Source organism: Denticeps clupeoides, chromosome 3 (assembly GCF_900700375.1).
Source record: "Denticeps clupeoides chromosome 3, fDenClu1.1, whole genome shotgun sequence".
Classification (NCBI taxonomy): Eukaryota; Metazoa; Chordata; class Actinopteri; order Clupeiformes; family Denticipitidae; genus Denticeps; species Denticeps clupeoides.
Window position 1 is genome coordinate 5758510 of NC_041709.1, and position 17782 is coordinate 5776291.

Below are 17782 nucleotides of genomic sequence, written 5' to 3' on the forward strand. Positions count from 1 at the left end.
AATAAAATATAATGGACTGTTTTTCCTTTTCATTTTGGTCAACTTTACCAGCAATGCAACCACACTTTTTTACCCTGTTTTGTCAGGCTGGATCCTCAATCTTTTACTATTCGGACATTGTGTGCAAATCATGCTTTTCATTACATTATAGTGCAACAATTGCTATTTAAGTGTCGGGGTTCTGGTGAAGACTGCACTTCATTTTTCACTCGACACTGGCAGCAGAACAAGGACACACATTTCCCAACATGCCAGTTTCCCGATTTGTGATGACCATTTGAGGGAATTGTTAAGAGCTGTAAATGAACCACGTTTGTGGTCGCAGCAACGCTTTGTCTCCCTCCTCTGGACGCGGCTAGTCATGAAATCCTTTGATTTGAATCTCTTCGTTTGCAGCAGCAGCATCTTTAAATAATGCATTTCGCATTTTCATTATCTTGCTCCTGTTCAATTGTCTCAGACCATTTAAGCAGGGCATGTCGACAGAATTGCCCCAAGCAGATTGCCCCAAGCAGGGGTGGCCTAGCGGTTAAGGAAGCGGGCCCGTAATCAGAAGGTTGCCTGTTCGAATCCCGATCAGCCAAAGCGCCGTTCCCACACACTGCTCACCAAGCAGAGGACACATTTCGTTGTGTCACAGTGTGCTGTGTTTCACAATCACTCTCTCATGCAACAAAGGATTTTGAACCGAATCGCACGGAATATTGGTCTTAATAATTGGTCACTAATCATTTAATTACCGGATTCATTTACTGGTCGGACCAACTGTGTTCGCGCTGTTTATGGCAACATTGCAGATAATGCAAAATAGGCGTCCTTTTTCTTTACCTACATGCATAAAATATGATTTTTCTCCCATATTCGTATGCCTTCTTCGATCGAAGGCGGGGATACGGGCGTTTTGGGTTGTTGGTTTTTTTTTTTTTGGTGTTTAGTAATTATTTTTCTTAGATGCAGCCCATCTCGTGCGTCAAAGCGTACGTCACACTCCGGTAATGGCCATCCGTGGCGCGGCGGCGTTGCATGCGCACTGCGCTCGGGTTCAAAGAGCGCCTGGGCTGCTGGAATGCAGAGTTAACTTTAGAACAATAAAAGCAGACGGCTCTGCCCCGAAACGTCGAAAATGCAGCCGCCGCCCCCCCCCCCCCCCCGACTGATAAAATGTCGCTCGGAAGTTCACACAGATTCTTCGTACTTAGCAAACGTGCAAAATAAGATGAAATAAAGCAAAAACGCGCCTCGCTGTGCGCCCGATGAGATGTTGTCGCCGCGCTGGATAATAATCGGCGTCAAACATCACCGAGCAGCCTGGGGCTCCAGCGGGGGTTGCCAGGACCGCGGTTTTCACGTCCCGTTTCTTATTTTGCGGTGAACTCGGTGGGCAAGTTTAAAAGTCGCCTGAAATGTGGCCCGGGCACAGCTGGAACTGTAGTCTTTTCCACATGGTCCCGAGGAAACAGTTTATTTCCGCACAGACGCTGCGTGGGGAGATTTAAGTACCAAAGTACCGCTTTCTTTAATGGTTCGACGTGTTCACTCGTTATTAAGGAAAAAAAAAGAAGCTATGGGCAGGTTTTAAGGACTTGAAGTGTCGTCATTGTCGTTCGAGTTTCGGTGACCTGGTGCATCCCAATTCCGATCGTTTTCGTGCCGTGTTTTCGGGGCGGGATGGCGACGTTGGACCGCGACCTGGCAACGCGTCTCGAGTGGACGCAATGATGATGGCTGGAGGAGATGCGCTCGTGCGCGGGGATAATCAATAGGCGCTTGGAGCCACGCCGCTACCCGAGCCGCGGCGCTGGATGAAGCGTCAGCACCCGCCCGCGGCGCCACGCTCCCCATCGCGCCCGCTGCCACGGACACGGGAATCTCGCGGCGTCGACATGTAATGGTGCGATAGGCACCATCCTGCGGAGACCGAGGAAGGGCCGTTCCATTCCATGACAGTCGCCGCACGGCGCTGCGCATCTGACGCCCGCGCGCGCCGCTCGACGCCACCGCCGCCGCCGCCGCCGCGGTCCACGGCAAATTAATAGCGAGTCCGCCGCGCTCTCGACGAGGCGACGCGGAATATCGAGGGCGACCATGGTTGGAGGGGGGTGTGGAATGGCTCGCCTGGGGATCTACGGCGTTTTAATGGGGCTGTGGGGATTTAGCGCCGCTTGCCCCGCGTCCTGCTCTTGCAGCACATCGAGGATCTCATGTATCGATCAAGAGCCAGGAATCGAGGATTTCCCGGTGTTGTTGGAGGACATGGACATGGAAAACATCACCGACATGTAAGTCTTATTATATATATATATATGTGTGTGTGTGTGTGTGTGTGTATGTGTATATATATATATATATATATATATATATATATATATATATATATATATATGTATGTATGTATGTATGTATGTGTGTGTGTGTATGTGTTTGTGTGTGTATTTACAAATATACACACACAAACACACACATATATGTGATGCAATCGAATCAATTCTTATTTAGATCGATATAATAGCGCTATAAATAACGCTCCTCGGCCCGTGTCAGTGAATTGCAGAGGACAGAACCATGACATCCATAACCTTCCCTGCTTCCCCCGCCTTCCCGAAATGGTAGTCGGGCTCGACGGAGGGGGTTCGGGCTGGTATTGCGATATGTAATGTAACCGACGTGCACCCCACCCCTCCCACGCCCACTCCGGGCTCGGACTCGAGGCAAGGTGTGTGTGCGTGAAAAAAAAAAAAACCCACACCACCAGAACCGGGTTGTGTATGGGTGGGCGGGTGGGTGGCGGGTACGCGTGCGGACGTACGGCGAACGTGTGGGCATCGCGATGCCGGGCGCAGGCCTCGGCTCCCGGTGACGAGCGAGACGGACGAAATCGACTCAGGTCCGATACGATCTCCGCGCGGCGCAGGATGACGTGGGGCGTCTGGCCGCTGTCATCGCGACCCACGGGCCTGCGGGCCGCGGGATGTACACCCGTCCCGTGCCCCGGCCTGCCGGCGTCAGTCTGCGACAACGTGTCCGTCGGCGCCCACGCAAACATGTCACTCCCGTTTCCACGACAACGACACACCGGACCCTCTCTGTAACCTTGTAGCCTACAGTGCGACAAAAAAGCCATGTCGCGGGGTGGCTAGCGTCGGAATAAATGCACATTGCATTGCTTAATGTGTATATACAGCACCATTATTCATTCTGTCCTATAAATACGCTCGCTCTTCCCTCCACCAGATACATAACAAACCAGGACAGATTGTTCACCATCAGCGAAACCCACACGAAGTACTACTACAACCTCAGGAACCTGTGAGCACCATGGTGTGACGTGGAAACAATGGCTGAGTCTTCCTGGGGGACAAAGAAAATATTCACTTTTTTCCTTCCTCACACAGAACTGTGACAAACACTCAGCTGACGTCCATATCTCCCGAAGCCTTTCAGAGCAATCCCAGGCTTCAGTATTTGTAAGTGTTCTGTTTCTGTTCACTCTGGCACCCTTTCCTTTGGGTGGAATCGTCCTGCTGTTGCTCAGTTTTACTGTAGTACTCTTAATAACTCGTAATAACTTGTCTGGCTCAGTCGTTTCATTTATGTATTGCAATCTCTGGTCCTCTGTGCCTGTGTCAGCCTGCCTTTTGAATATAGTGTTGAAATGCTGCACCATTCAATCTCTTCCAGGAACCTGAAGGACAACAACTTGTCGACATTTTCATGGAAGGCGTTTAAATACTCCAATTTGTCCTATTTGTAAGTTTTCTTCTGCCAAAGTTGTAGTTCTCATCTCGTTTGGCCCGCTCGACCTGTGTTCGCCAGACTGATGCTGTGTGACATTCCTAACAGGTACTTGTCTGGCAATCCTCTTCAGTGCTCCTGCAAGAACATGTGGATCAAGCTGTGGCTGGGGCTGGAGGAGACAGAGAGTCAGGGACTCCAGTGCATTGAGGACGAAGGCGGCATCAAGTCCCTTTCCAGGCTCTCCATTCCGAACTGCGGTAAACGCGCTGTCACCGAGTAGTAAACGCCGAGTAGTAGATTAGTGGGATGCCTCGGCCAGGTGACACCCTCCCAGGCTGCTCCTCGCTTTACCACGTTAACCACGATTCGTGCATTTTCTATCGGCAGAGGATCTGAGACTGTCCCACCGGTTGCTTTGATCACACGGCCATGTTGGAGAGCAGCAATAAATCATTTACCATAAAAAGCGAGAGAAATAAATATATTTGATTGCTTGATTGATGTCCTTTTTGTTTTTTTTTTCCTGTGGCAGAGCCTCCCACCGCAGAAGTCACCCCATCCTTTGTGAACCAGAGGGAGGGGACTGACTTGACGGTGGTGTGCACAGTTGCTGGGGTTCCCACCCCAGAGTTCCTATGGATCTACCCAGACAACGCCCTGGCAACCCACTTTCAGGTAACCATCTCTAATAAAAACAGGAGGCCAGGAGGTTGTCAATCCATGTAAAAATGAATGAATAAATCAGACTATAATGTATAATGTTAACTTCCAGGTCATCAACTCTGAGCTGAAGTCCAGCATTGTACTGAGCAGCCTTTCATCCGAAGATAACGGCAAAGAGCTCATCTGCAGTGCTGAGAACATGGTGGGGCAGAAGGAGGCCGCGTTGAAGCTGCGAATCCTGTGTAAGCGCTCGCTTAGCTGAAAACTGAAAGTCTGAATGTGGAAAGATTCAGAATGTTTCCTTCATCACATTGTTTTCATTGTGAGGGTGTCAGGTTCTGTAAGTGTGAAGTATGCTACATTTGCTAGATGTTTTCAGAAGTGGTTGCCAAGGTTACGGGAATGTTTTGACAACCATTCAATATTATGGAACGTTGAAAAACGTTTCATCCAAATGTGCAAATGCACAGAACATTCCCAGCCGCCGCTGTAACAGTTTGAAGGTGTTTTTTTTTCCCTCTTTAATTCTTGTTTTCGAGCATCATACTGAGAACATGATACTTATTAATGGTTCCTCAGTTCAGCAGCTTTGTGAAGAACCACGTTTAAAGCTCAGGCACCCATTCCTTGACGGGCAGACTCATGTTGGTGGGACCGGGTGTAAGGTTACAATCGGCATTTTCATAATGAAACCCTTTAACAGTAACCTTATATGTTCCTGACACAGAATGATCATCCTCGGAGGCGAACTGTTCGTATGAACCTTTTCGTGCCATATAATCAATCTGCCACATTACTCTGGTGAAATGCACATATTAGCTTTTGCAGTTTTAGCAAGACTGAATGGTAAGATGTGGCCAAGGAACCGGATTCGTAACCAAAAGGATGCAGGTTCAAATTCCGAATCAGCAAGGTACCACTGAGGTAACCTTGAGTAAGGCATCACCCCCACACACTGCTCCCACACGCCATTCGCTTTTTTACTTTACAGTTGCCTAAACACAAACACTTTGGATCACAGTGAATTTGGGGTCACTAGTGTGTCTCAGGTCATTTGTGATTTGGGAAGAAATTGGGACTCTGTTAGGGAAAAGACGGATCTTCACGTTTTTCAATTCATTGCTTCATATTCCTTCAACGTTTTTTTCCTGTAAGCCTGTTTTTAGTTTAAAAAAAAAAATCCGATTTCGCAAGCATATTGATTTCGTGTCACTCTGCCGTACTCTTCCTCTTGTTTAGCACCCAATATCCTGTCTGCTGTTTGTCCCAGATAGCGCTGCAGCAGAGAAGCTCTCATCTCATTATCGGTAGTTACTGTACTGCACCTTCACCTTGTCAGACTCTTCCTCTCGTGTAGCCCCCTCATTCCATCTCCTCTTTCTCATCTCTCTCTCAGCTCTTCCCAGTGCCCTGTGGGTCACTCTTCCTCTCCTTCTTGTCCCTCTTTTCCTTCTGCTCTCTTTTTCCTGTGGTCAGTCCGTCCCACCATCGTGGACCTGATGGAGCCCGATCACAGCATGCACTGGATCATCTCCTTCTCCGTGACGGGCAACCCCTTGCCGACGCTGCAGTGGTACCACGAGGGCAAGCTGCTGCGCGAGCACGGCTTCATCAAGACCCTCGTAGATACCGAGCGGGAGGGCGAGATCCAAGGCTACCTGCAGCTGGAGAACCCCACGCACATCCACAACGGCGAATACCAGCTGGTGGCCACCAATGAGTTTGGGTCCGACTCGAAGAAGGTGCAGGCGCACTTCATGCACATGCCCGACGTCAACCACTCTGGTGAGCTCCTGGTTTTATTTTTGCCATGTATAGTTTGTTCAAAAACAATCACATGCAAATTCATGAATCTTTCTGATGATCTCTCTCTTGGTTTCAGAGGAGCCGCCATTCTATGATTGTAAGTGGACAGTTGCTGCGGATCAAAATGTCGAACATTAAAGTAGTAAAGCAGTAAAAATTATTACACCAAAGAGAACTGTTGTGTCATTGTAACCAGTGATTTAATTTTATGCATTTATGTTATGTTGCATCAAGTTATTTTCTCTCTTCCCTGCTTACCTTCTGCTGGATGGCATGAATCATGACCCCCATACGCTATTCAGACTCGACTGGTATGTCACTTTTAAACAATGTTTTTAATAATGACCATAGACACTATAAGCTTTGGTCCAAAGTTTTCTGATGAATAATGGTACCCGACGGAAAATTTCACTGCAAAGTGGTGTTACAGTGTGTAATTGCAACTCCCTGCAGATGACAGGCATGTTGGAATGTCATTATATTTTTGCATATGTGTTGCCTATGGCTTTCACAGCACATGAGATGTCGGATCTAGAAAATACATCTCGCAGTGATACTGCCACACCAGCCTCAGTGGATTTAGATAGTAAGTTTGATTTCAACTCATGATAAAATTCACATGACCATTGAATTTTACTATAAACAGTAGGTAATGCGTTGACGATGCCTTTTGTCAGTCGAGCCTTTGAATTCCGTCTGAATAATTCTGCATACAATTACAAATTATGCATGCAAATGAAATCCCTGGTCTTTAACAGGAGCTATAACCACTGCATTGCTTATATATATTCTCATTATGTTGCATTTAATGATATATTAATTCCTATGTTTTCCATTTTTGAATAGCCGTGGTCTATGTCTGACATTTACAAAATATGTTGTAATATTTCAGCCAAACACTGAGGTTTTTGGCCATGCGCAGTGACTTTTTTTGGGATATTTTTGTGATTCTAGATAGGTTTCAGCATGTGTCACAGTTTTTGCTAATGGTTTTGCTAGTCACATTCGCTTGTTTGGAATTCTTGATTTGAAGAATTGATCATCTATCTGCACATTGGGGTCTCGATAGATCAGAAGCAGAGAGCATGCTTGTGATGTCCACTGATGTGTCCTATGAACCAGGGGAACAAGGTGTCTAGAGTATGGAGGGAATCTGTTCCCTGGACCTTGTGCAACACTTCACTCGTCCACAGTGACGAAGTAGGGTGCATGAGGGCCGTCAATCATGTCTATAGACTCCTCACTTTCTAAATTCAACTTCCACAAATTCATCTATGACCAAAAATGGCTGGATGGGTAGTTAGTTCCTCCTCTATATAACTAGCTAGCAGACCTTTCTTGCTTGTTTTGTTTTATTTCTGTAAATCCAGAAGTTATCATTAATGTAAGATTAACAAACATTCCCATGAAAAATGGGCCCTAGAGCTGTAATTTACTTTTTTTAATATTTTTTTTCTAGTTTTGTCAAAAGAACACATAGCATTAATAGAATATTCAAACTTTTCTCTTATTAATGCAAAATGTCAATATGCATTTGTACTGGGAGAATTTGGTGTTGAAAGCGAAAGGTGGCCGAATCAATTTTTTTATTAATTAAACCTCTCCAGATTCCAAGCCTGCGTGTGGGATAAGGATCTCTGCTTTTCTGGTGTCACTTTGTTACTGCAAGCAAACGTAGCACAGCTGCACATGCAAATGTCTGCGGCAGCCCAGTAAAAAGGATGCTGTTATTCTCACTGCCCCACCATGCAATTTGCCAGAGCCGCTTCCTTAGATCCCAGTTCACTTTTACTCACTCCTTATTAACATTTCAGAGAGCATAATTGCAGGGAAATGCAGCGTCACAAACTATTTTCAATTCCATTTATGACAGAGTACATTGGAGTACGACGATATGTAAACTGATTTATGAACATTTAATCCATCAAGGCATTGTTTCAGTGATTCAGTAATATATATGTGTGTGTGTGTGTGTGTGTGTGTGTGTGTGTGTGTGTGTGTGTGTGTATATATTGAATGAGTTGATGTACATTTCATATCAGTGCGTTTCTGTGATTTTGTTTTGGGTGCAGACAGTCCGCCTCCACTGCCCGAAGACAAAGTAGCTGTAAGTAACAGCGGTGATGTGTTTGCAATGAGAGCACATGCTGCTGTCAGTTTAGCACTAATGCCGAACTTGCGGTGGCTCCTCAGGTATACGCCGTTGTTGGTGTGGCTGGAATCGCACTAACTGGATGTATCCTGATGCTGATTATTCTGAAGTATGGGAGAAACTCCAAATATGGAATTAAAGGTGGGTTCATTTAAAAATTGAATTGTGAAAATGACAAAATACTAACATTATTTATTATTTAATATTTTAGAGCTAATGGGGACTGATTTGCTTTTTTCCTCGCTTTAGCACTAGCATCTGGGAAGGAAACCTCTTTTGTCTGAATGTATTTTCCCAACCCCCCCCAACAGGATCTTCATCAGTCATCAGTAATGATGATGACTCTGCCAGTCCTCTCCACCATGTTTCCAATGGCAACAACACCCCGTCGTCCTCTGAGATGGGCCCTGATGCTGTCATCATTGGAATGACAAAGATCCCAGTCATTGAGAACCCGCAGTACTTCCGCAACTCTGGCAGCGTTCTGAAATCGGACACGTGTGAGTTACCATGGCACAGAGCTGCCAGTGATCTGGTCCCTGCAGAATAAACCTGAGCCATAGGCTAGGCTGCTACTGGCCAGTTGTCATAGTGACCTCCCCAGCTAGCACCATGCCAGTGATTCTGGAATGGCTAGTAATTTCTAGCCTAAAAAGAAAAGAACATTTGATTTTTGGTTTTGCTTCGGATAGTGAGGACAATCTGTAGATCCGATCCTCTCATGTAGATTACAAGACAAATGCATTTGCATATCTTACACACACAAAGTGGCTTGTGAATTATTAATGGCTGATGAGGATGACAAGGCCTCTCTCTTGCCTCTAGTTGTCCAGCACATCAAACGCCACAACATCGTCCTGAAGAGAGAGCTGGGAGAAGGGGCATTTGGGAAGGTTTTCCTGGCTGAATGCTACAACCTGTCGCCTGGCCAGGACAAGATACTGGTGGCTGTCAAGGTACCAACCTTTTAAATTCAAAAATATTTATAAAATACAGCCCTTGTTCAAGTCTCACAAATGAATTAATTAATGCTGCATTCGAAACTTATGTGTTCTGAGCACACAATATCATATGTACAAGCGGGAAACTGATTTGCTGAGCTATGATGTAGAAACGTCAGAGTTTACATTATTTCTATATAATCTGTCATGGTTAAGTCACATGGTCATGCCAGCAAAATTCATGAATGAAGTAATATTTGTCATTATTTTTTTCATAACCCATTTTGTCAGGTCATTTTTTTAAGACTTTCATACAAATCGCCCAGTTAAGCACATGATAATTCTGATTTCCAAACTGGGAAGTAGGAACAATAGCAGAAACACTCACTTCAGTGCATTCACAGTCTTTATACTTAGCCTTTTTCTGGAATAACATAATTTGCTGTATTATTAAAAATGTTAACGCGGCTTCACATTTCAATATATGTATAAAATACATATAAGTTCTATGAGATTTATGTGAATATCACACAGACTTCTGATTTGAATCTGGAGTATTCATTGTATATATATATTATTCATGCCATAAGCATTCCCATGACAACTTTTAAAAGTCCATTTACGAAGCTTTCTTAATTTACTGCAGCAGTAGTTATGAAGTGGATCGAAGAATGCATAACATATAAAGAATGCATATAAGTTGGTAGTAGGTGGTAGTAGCCTAGTGGGTAAGACACTCGCCTGTGAACCAGAAGACCCGGGTTCAAATCCCACTTACTACCATTGTGTCCCTGAGCAAGACACTTAACCTTAAGTTGCTCCAGGGAGACTGTCCCTGTAAATACTGATATTAAATCGCTCTGGATAAGGGCGTCTGATAAATGCTGTAAATGTAAATGCATATCGCCTCTCTGTGAATGCATAAAACTATATTTTTAGCACTTTTTTCAACAGTGTCTGATCTTAATTCAGTGCTCCCACAAAGGGATCTAGAGGAAATCATGGGCTGTTGAGTTGGTTGGCAGGTATCTGGGATCTGGGCTCTGAGATCTGACCTGTGGAGCCATCACATTTGTGTCTTGTCCCTCCTCAGACATTGAAGGAGGCAAGTGACAGTGGCCGGGCTGACTTCCACCGGGAGGCGGAGCTTCTGACCAACTTACAGCATGAGCACATTGTCACCTTCTATGGCGTGTGTGTAGAGAGCGACCCACTCATCATGGTGTTTGAGTACATGAAGCATGGAGACCTCAACAAATTCCTCAGGTTGGATCATATTCTGCAGTGTGTGTGTATGTGTGTGTGCCAACAGGTATGTGCCATTCACCCTGTTTCAGTTTTGTTCATTTAGATGAATGTGAACATTCATGATATTGAATAACAATAGACACCAAAATTCACCTTTAAATATAAGCTCATTAGCATAGCTTATGTGTGTCTCTCTGTTTGTGTTTGTTTATGTGTGTGTGTGTGAGCAGGGCTCATGGGCCGGATGCTGTGCTGATGGCTGATGGACAGCATAGTGTTCTGGTGGAACTGACTCAGTCCCAGATGCTGCACATTGCTCAGCAGATTGCTGCAGGCATGGTCTACCTGGCCTCCCAGCACTTTGTGCACAGAGACCTGGCTACACGCAACTGCTTGGTGGGAGAGAACCTGCTCGTCAAGATTGGGGACTTTGGCATGTCCCGAGATGTTTACAGTACTGACTACTACAGAGTAAGTCTCTGTGTATGTGTGTCCTTGTACAAGTATCTTAGTGAGTATCACATGGCATTTCATTTCAGCAAAAAATTTACAACCTGAACTTAGATAAAGTAAAATTAGGTTAAGATGGTTTGTTAAATAAATGTTGATGTGTTGGGCAACAAGCATTTGCAGTTAATCAACAAATTAACTAAATTCTGATAATTTGGTGGAAGTATAAGTTTTAATTATCATTGCACTTTATTGCGATTTTTACATACAGCCTTGTCACTGAGGTGCAGCATTCATCCAAATGATGAAGCTTAGCAGAAAAATTGTACATGTAGCAGCGTTTGTCTCTTTAAATCCAAAGTCGCTGATCATTTCCAAACTGCAGTTTCCATGGTAATAGGGGATAGACTGTCCAGAAGGTTGCAGTAGTGGTCCATAGATTAGAAAGTCTATACGCCACAGTCACAATGGAAATGAAAAGTGATGTGTAACAAAGTGGAATGCTGTCTTCAGGATTTAGATCCCACATTGCCCTCTATTGACGGCCTATTGTACATGACCACAATAATTGTCAGTGCAGACGTCACATGTGTGTGTGTGTGTGTGTGTGTGTGTGTGTGTGTGATTAAATCTACATCCCTGTGCAGGTGGGTGGCCACACTATGCTGCCCATCCGCTGGATGCCACCAGAGAGCATCATGTACCGACGCTTTACCACAGAGAGTGATGTGTGGAGTCTGGGCGTGGTGCTCTGGGAGATCTTCACCTACGGGAAACAGCCCTGGTACCAGCTCTCGAACAATGAGGTGCGATTCAACCTACCTTATTACAGTCCATTACACAGTAATACTAATTCTAATCTCACATTTTGACCAGATTACATTCTTAGGCTTGGCTTGGTTGGCAAATTTACTGTATAGTGTTCATCCTCCAATACAACACTTCACTCACAACATGTGAAAATGCACAAAATGCATTCCAAGTATTTCACATGGGTTGGGGTGTTGTGCAGGAGTTGCAGGAAGTATCCTCAGAAACTCTGAAACAAAGACCTGTAATTTGTCTTAGATGGCTGATGTCTGTTTTAACTGTCCTCTAGTAGTATGTTGTATGACATTACTTGGGAAATGGCTTGAGAAGTGACTTGGTAAGTGGCTTGAGGGACGTTTATGACGATATGAGTTAGGTTTGGGCAAGAAATGTTATAATGAAAGATGATATGTTGAGAAATGGCTAGAAACTTTGCAAGCAATAATGATTGGTCAGATAACTACAGAAAAAGAGATGTTATTTCGTTATGATGAGAATAAAAACTTTAGCACTTTGGGCCTATTGATCATTGTGTCTGTCATTTAATACTTTTCGATCTCTAAACTGGAAACTGTCCCATTTTCTGACATGGACAGAAATACTCCATTAAGCCATTAGTAAAGTGTAAATTAGTCAATGGCTGGAGAACAAATGTTCTTTGTAGAGGAGGCTGGAGAACTTGAAAAACACCCATGTCTCCCCCTTGCGTGTAGGTAATTGAGTGCATCACTCAGGGCCGCGTGCTGCAGCGGCCCCGCACCTGCCCCAAGGAAGTATATGACCTGATGCTGGGCTGCTGGCAACGTGAGCCGTACATGAGACTCAACATCAAGGAGATCCACAACATGCTTCAGAGCCTGGCCAAGGCATCTCCCGTCTACCTGGACATCCTGGGCTAGATGTCTTTCACGGGACGGGGCATGAGAGGGTGACGCTTTTGTCTGTCAGTGAGAGGATGAGGCGTGGTTGTGTTTTTGTGAGTGTCCGGGTGAATTCAAGTGACTGAGTGACACTGTGTGGGTTTGTGTGGACCATGTGAATGGACTAATTCTCTGTGTGGGTGTGTGTGTGGATGTTAATGATTGTGCTCCTGCCTCTTCACCACATAGACAAAGGCCTTAAACTTAATTGCGTAGTTTTTTTTGTTTTTTTTCGTCCATATTTGCCCAGCGTTTATTGTTTATCGTGTTCTCTGTTTGTGTTGGGGATGAACAAAGGGAAACAGACTGCTGTACATAATATTTCGTCTTTATGGACCATTGCAAAGATTGCAAAGAATTTTTGTTCTCTTTTTTTTGTGGAAACGAACATTTTATTGAGCAACGTGTAAAATGAAAAGCAAAAAAAATAAATAAAAATACACCCATTCCAACAAGAACCAGGCCAACTGTTAAAGTGTGTCTAGAGAAAATGTAGATATGTGTTGGAGGGATAAAGGGATATGTTTGGTATCTTGAGAGAAGAGTTTGTTTTATTTATTGTCACCATGCTGTCATACATCTGTGACCAGTTGCTGCAGGGCCATCGGTGTTCATGCTCTCATGTTTCTCTTGGACTGAACCTGAACGGAGGGCCGTGGCAGGCTTTGGCCTGAGCTGTGGAGGACCGCAGCCTTGCATTAGCACAACACTGCCAAACCATCCTGATGCATACAGACTGCAAAATGCTACTTCTACTTACCCGGGAAGTGAACAAAAACAGCCCTTGTTTTATGATTTATTTATTTATTTGTTTGCAATATATATATTTTTGGATTGTCTCTTTTTGAATGGATCTGGTCATAGTTTGTGTTCCAATTTGATTTGCCAGTTCATTCTATGCGATGCGATGTTGTGATTAATGCACTATATATTTTACAGTACAGAAATGGATATTAGAAGCACAGTGTAAAGACTTGCCTGTTGGGCGGGAAGGAGGGTTGGGGGATAAGAGCTCATTAGCTGTTGCATTTTTGTCTTTTCCCTCTTTTTGGTGGCTTTCAAGGGAAGCACAGTTACCAGCAGTGTCACAGAATGTGTCTTTAGTGTCACGGCAGCCTGTTGCTCTTCAGTAGCAGTTCCTTTTTTTAAAATTTATATATATATACACACACACACACACACACACACACACACACACACACACATATATATATATATATATATATTTTTTTTTTTTACCCCAAGAGGGTAAAAAGAAGCCTTCATTTGCACTAATATATATATATTACTGCAAATGAAGGATTCTTTTTACCCTCTTGGTTTTTGATTGTTTTGGACAAAACTGCACCCATTCTTGTTGAGGGTTTCAAGCTTAGCTGTTAGCCCCTTGGCTTCAACTGAAAGTAGGTTGAGCACATTTGATGGACAACCTCTCTTGGCTTGAAAGTCTAGCTTTATTTGCACTTGACTTTTTTCATATTTTTGTTATGAATACAGTGGATTAATGGTGAAATGGTAAGATCTGCTTGTTAAGGTAGGGTCTTGTAAGATGTGAACCATAGTCTTGGACAGTAAGAGTTGTAGAGTCCCCGAGGTTGTGCAAAAAGTGCAATGGCCCTATGAAGGGACAGGAAGACTCTGACACCGGATTACCCATGATTCCTTTTGGGTTGCACTGAAGGCTCGGACATAAACACATAAATCAGTGGGCTGAAAATGGACTGATAGCACAGATCTTCTGCTGGAAATCCTAAGGGTTGCCAAGAGGGTGGCCACTGAACACTCATCCAGATCACGACCACTGACTGACCCCAAGATCAGTTCACATTTCAGCACACACGCGCGATGACACCAAATACACAGACCGTGACAGAAACAGAACAGCAGAGGACATCTTCAATTCAATCCATTTTCAAATCCATAGGCCACTTTATCAATATGGCAAAAAGGGGAAAAAACTGCTCTGGGGATCTTGTGAAGAGATTTGTTGTAACCCTGGTGATGCTATCTGAGTGTTTCTGTATATATGCAATCAGGTTGTAAATACACGTGTTCATCATTGGCTGTAATCCATTGTAATCCATTGATGCCTGGTGTGCAGTACTGAAATTTGTGTGAGGGCACTGGCCGACATTACTGCTGGTCATTATTGTGCTCAAAATGCTGAAAAACAAAAAGAACCACACAAACGTGGACACGAAAGGTCCTCCAACTGCTTCAGTGTTTCCCTCCAGTAATTATGGGGGTCACCTTTTTGCAATGATCACTACAGGCCTACATGCCCTTTGCTGTGGTAGACTGAGAAAAAAAAATAATATGAGCCTGAAGATTTCTTTTAGGCTGTGATTCCAAAATAACCTTGGTTCTTTATTGAAAAGGCAAAACAAAGAGTTTTTGTATCACACAGGTTGGTGTCTGCTCCACACAGCCAGTCTGTGATTCATCATTATTGCTGTACAGTTCAAATATTTGTCTCTATTAATGGTATGTTCTCTATATATTCTGTTTAAAAACAGGTACCATGTCAAATTGTGTGACACTAATTAAGGGGGAAAGTACATTTTCATTGGGGGCCACAGGCAATATGTATGTGTAAATACAGTTGAATTTGTCCGACAATGAAAGATTTTCTCTCTCTACTGTGCTTGGTCACCATATCAGTGACGATACAATCCTTTTTTAAAAACTATATTCATATATATGAAATACTGGTAAACTGATGAGGGAGTATTTGTTATTTCAGAAGCTCACTGTAATGCTCTTGACATTGGGAGGTGTTTGGCGGGGAGGCTTGACAGCGGGCGACACCGTAACTATGGAAACCTGCACTGTCCAGGTGACGGAACGCAAAGTTCACTCCCACTTTTTTATTTCCTGATGCTTGCTTTTCTTTTGAGCAAAAAAAATACCATTCAAACGAAGAACTGTGACTGGGCATCATGAACATTGTGTTTCTTTTGAATGTACTATGATAACAGATTGGGGACTTTATTTTTGAATGTAAACCTATATTTGATTAATTGATTCTTTTTACAGAAATTCTAATTCCCCAGCCTGATACAGACAATGCGCACCAATTGGCTGTGTGCGTGTGTGAGCGTGTTTCTGATGCCCCTCGGCTGAACTGTGTGCGAGTGTCTTTGTGTGTGCGTGTGAGGGAGTACGCTTCAGTTTCTTTTGCTCCTGGCAGATTCAGTTCCACTGCTTCAGTATCAGTATTTAATGCTTTGTGGTCAAGTGAGCTGCTTCTCAGCAGTAAATGGATATGTTCCTTGTAATACTGTGCATTTAATAAAGGTGATATGTCTTACAGTGCAGCCTCCTGCCATTGTTCTGACATCACACACCCACACCTACACCCAGAATGCTGCTCACCTGTTGAAGCTGCAGGTGTGTATGGGGATACATTCTTTGCATGGTCATTCACACTCCTACGTCCTGCTACCAATGCTTATTGTGTCACAGAATAGTTGAGCAATTGAAAAAAAGACAATGCATCCCTAAAAAGAGTGGACATCTTTTGTAGGCTATAACCTTTTGGACAAAACCCCTTCAAGCAACTCCTATAGTGCGGGTAGAAAAGGAGAAGAAGAGAAAAGAGGATCAAATTCTCTGGCTAGACCTCACTATATTGCAAATGGTAAATCCATGGGGTTTTTAACAGGCTTTCTTAGAGTAGCTTGAAAGTTTCCATTATGAATAAAACTTTGGGACCAAATGTCAGGTCATAGATGGGTGTCCAGAAGGCATCAGGAATCATGCACATGCACTTCATAGAATGCACAGAATCTTGCACTGGACTAAAAAGCAAATAAAGAGAGTGTTCATGTGCGTGTCATGATAATATAATCATGATAAGAAGTCTGGGTCTTTGCCCACAAACACGAAGTTGGGGGATGTGATGTTCATGGGTTTAGCAAAATTGCCCCTAGCCAGTCCACTTTTGTTGTACTTTTGAGTTTTCATAGTTTTTCATTGTCTGGTTATTACATTTTCGGATATTTATTACGTATGACCAGAATTGCCTAAACTTGGCATTCAGCCTTGTTTAATTGCATCCCTTCATTCTACAACATTTCAACTGAACAACTGCTCCTCGCTTCAAAAACAAGTGGACAGTCAATAAATTTGACAAATTTAGAAATAAATTTATATGATGAGTACAGACATTTTTTACAGGATGCACTGCACACATCTGCATGTTTGTTTCAGTTCATCTCCACTAGATGGGGCTTTGAAGCAGACAGTTCCAACACTCCTTCCCTGTGCTGTGATTCATTTTGGGAATAAACCCACAGCATTGTGATGTAAAAATTTTTTTTAAATCCAGCTCAGCAGTGAAGGGTGGACATCGGAGATTGCACTGACCGCCAAGGTGCAACTGAGGTGCCACTGAGCAAAGCACCGTCCCCACACTGCTCCTTTCATGGCTGCCTACTGAGGACACATTTCGCTGTGTGCTGAGCTGCAGTGTTTCACAGTCACTTCACTTTCGCTAAACTCATATGATGTTACCTGGACATAAAAAGAAAAACAAGTTACAGGAACGAACGGTTTCTAATTCATTAACACAGGTAGATTACTATTGCAGTTACATGTAAATGTTGTGTGTAAAACGGTACTAATATTACAGATGAACCCACATTGGTGAAAAGAAAAGGAGAGGTAGAGAGGGAAAGAAAGAAAGATCAAGAAGGCAAGCTCCAGATGGGGAGCAGGAGGGGGTAAAAGGGGTCTGAACTCTTCCCTCATATTGGACATACTGGAAATGGAGGAATGCAGGAAACAGGTCCAATGAACACTTTTCTGACCACATCTGATTTTCAATCTTTTAATCTGCTTTAAAACTGACCTGCATATTACCGGAAGAGCTGTTTCCGTAGTAGCCATAGAACCACTGGAGAGCGGCTTTTCCTGAGACGTCATGGCAGAGCACGACGGTGACGCGAACACAGAAACAACCACATGAAACGCCAAACATCAGAGCTTCGTCAGGAAAAGTAAATCTTATCTGACTTTGGGGATCTGACATCGCCTACACGCAAGGTGTCAAAAGA

At 43.8% G+C, this 17782-nt stretch overlaps 1 protein-coding gene across 2 annotated transcripts; it reads left to right on the plus strand.

Moving 5' to 3' along the window:
• Window positions 1–1557: 1557 nt before the first annotated feature.
• Window positions 1558–16037, plus strand: ntrk2b (neurotrophic tyrosine kinase, receptor, type 2b). 2 transcript variants are annotated; one of them, XM_028973568.1, is made up of 19 exons: window positions 1558–2279; window positions 3232–3306; window positions 3393–3464; window positions 3679–3747; window positions 3841–3992; window positions 4268–4410; window positions 4508–4640; window positions 5875–6183; window positions 6281–6301; window positions 6507–6515; window positions 6719–6790; window positions 8277–8311; window positions 8398–8497; window positions 8668–8856; window positions 9182–9312; window positions 10391–10563; window positions 10776–11016; window positions 11643–11801; window positions 12519–16037. In XM_028973568.1, the coding sequence occupies exons 1-19, from the start codon at window positions 2086–2088 to the stop codon at window positions 12702–12704; spliced, it is 2463 nt and encodes an 820-aa protein (XP_028829401.1). In that variant the 5' UTR covers window positions 1558–2085; the 3' UTR covers window positions 12705–16037. The 2 variants fall into 2 exon arrangements, with proteins under 2 accessions (XP_028829401.1, XP_028829402.1); XM_028973569.1 differs by lacking the exon at window positions 6719–6790.
• Window positions 16038–17782: the final 1745 nt, after the last annotated feature.

Bases quoted from the DNA above. Each gene is read 5' to 3' on its own strand.
- ntrk2b (XM_028973568.1), top strand. From the start codon at position 2,086: ATGGTTGGAGGGGGGTGTGGAATGGCTCGCCTGGGGATCTACGGCGTT. The intron at 8,857-9,181 runs GTGAGTTACCAT...TCTTGCCTCTAG, and splicing joins CGTTCTGAAATCGGACACGT to TTGTCCAGCACATCAAACGC. The intron at 10,564-10,775 runs GTTGGATCATAT...GTGTGTGAGCAG, and splicing joins GACCTCAACAAATTCCTCAG to GGCTCATGGGCCGGATGCTG.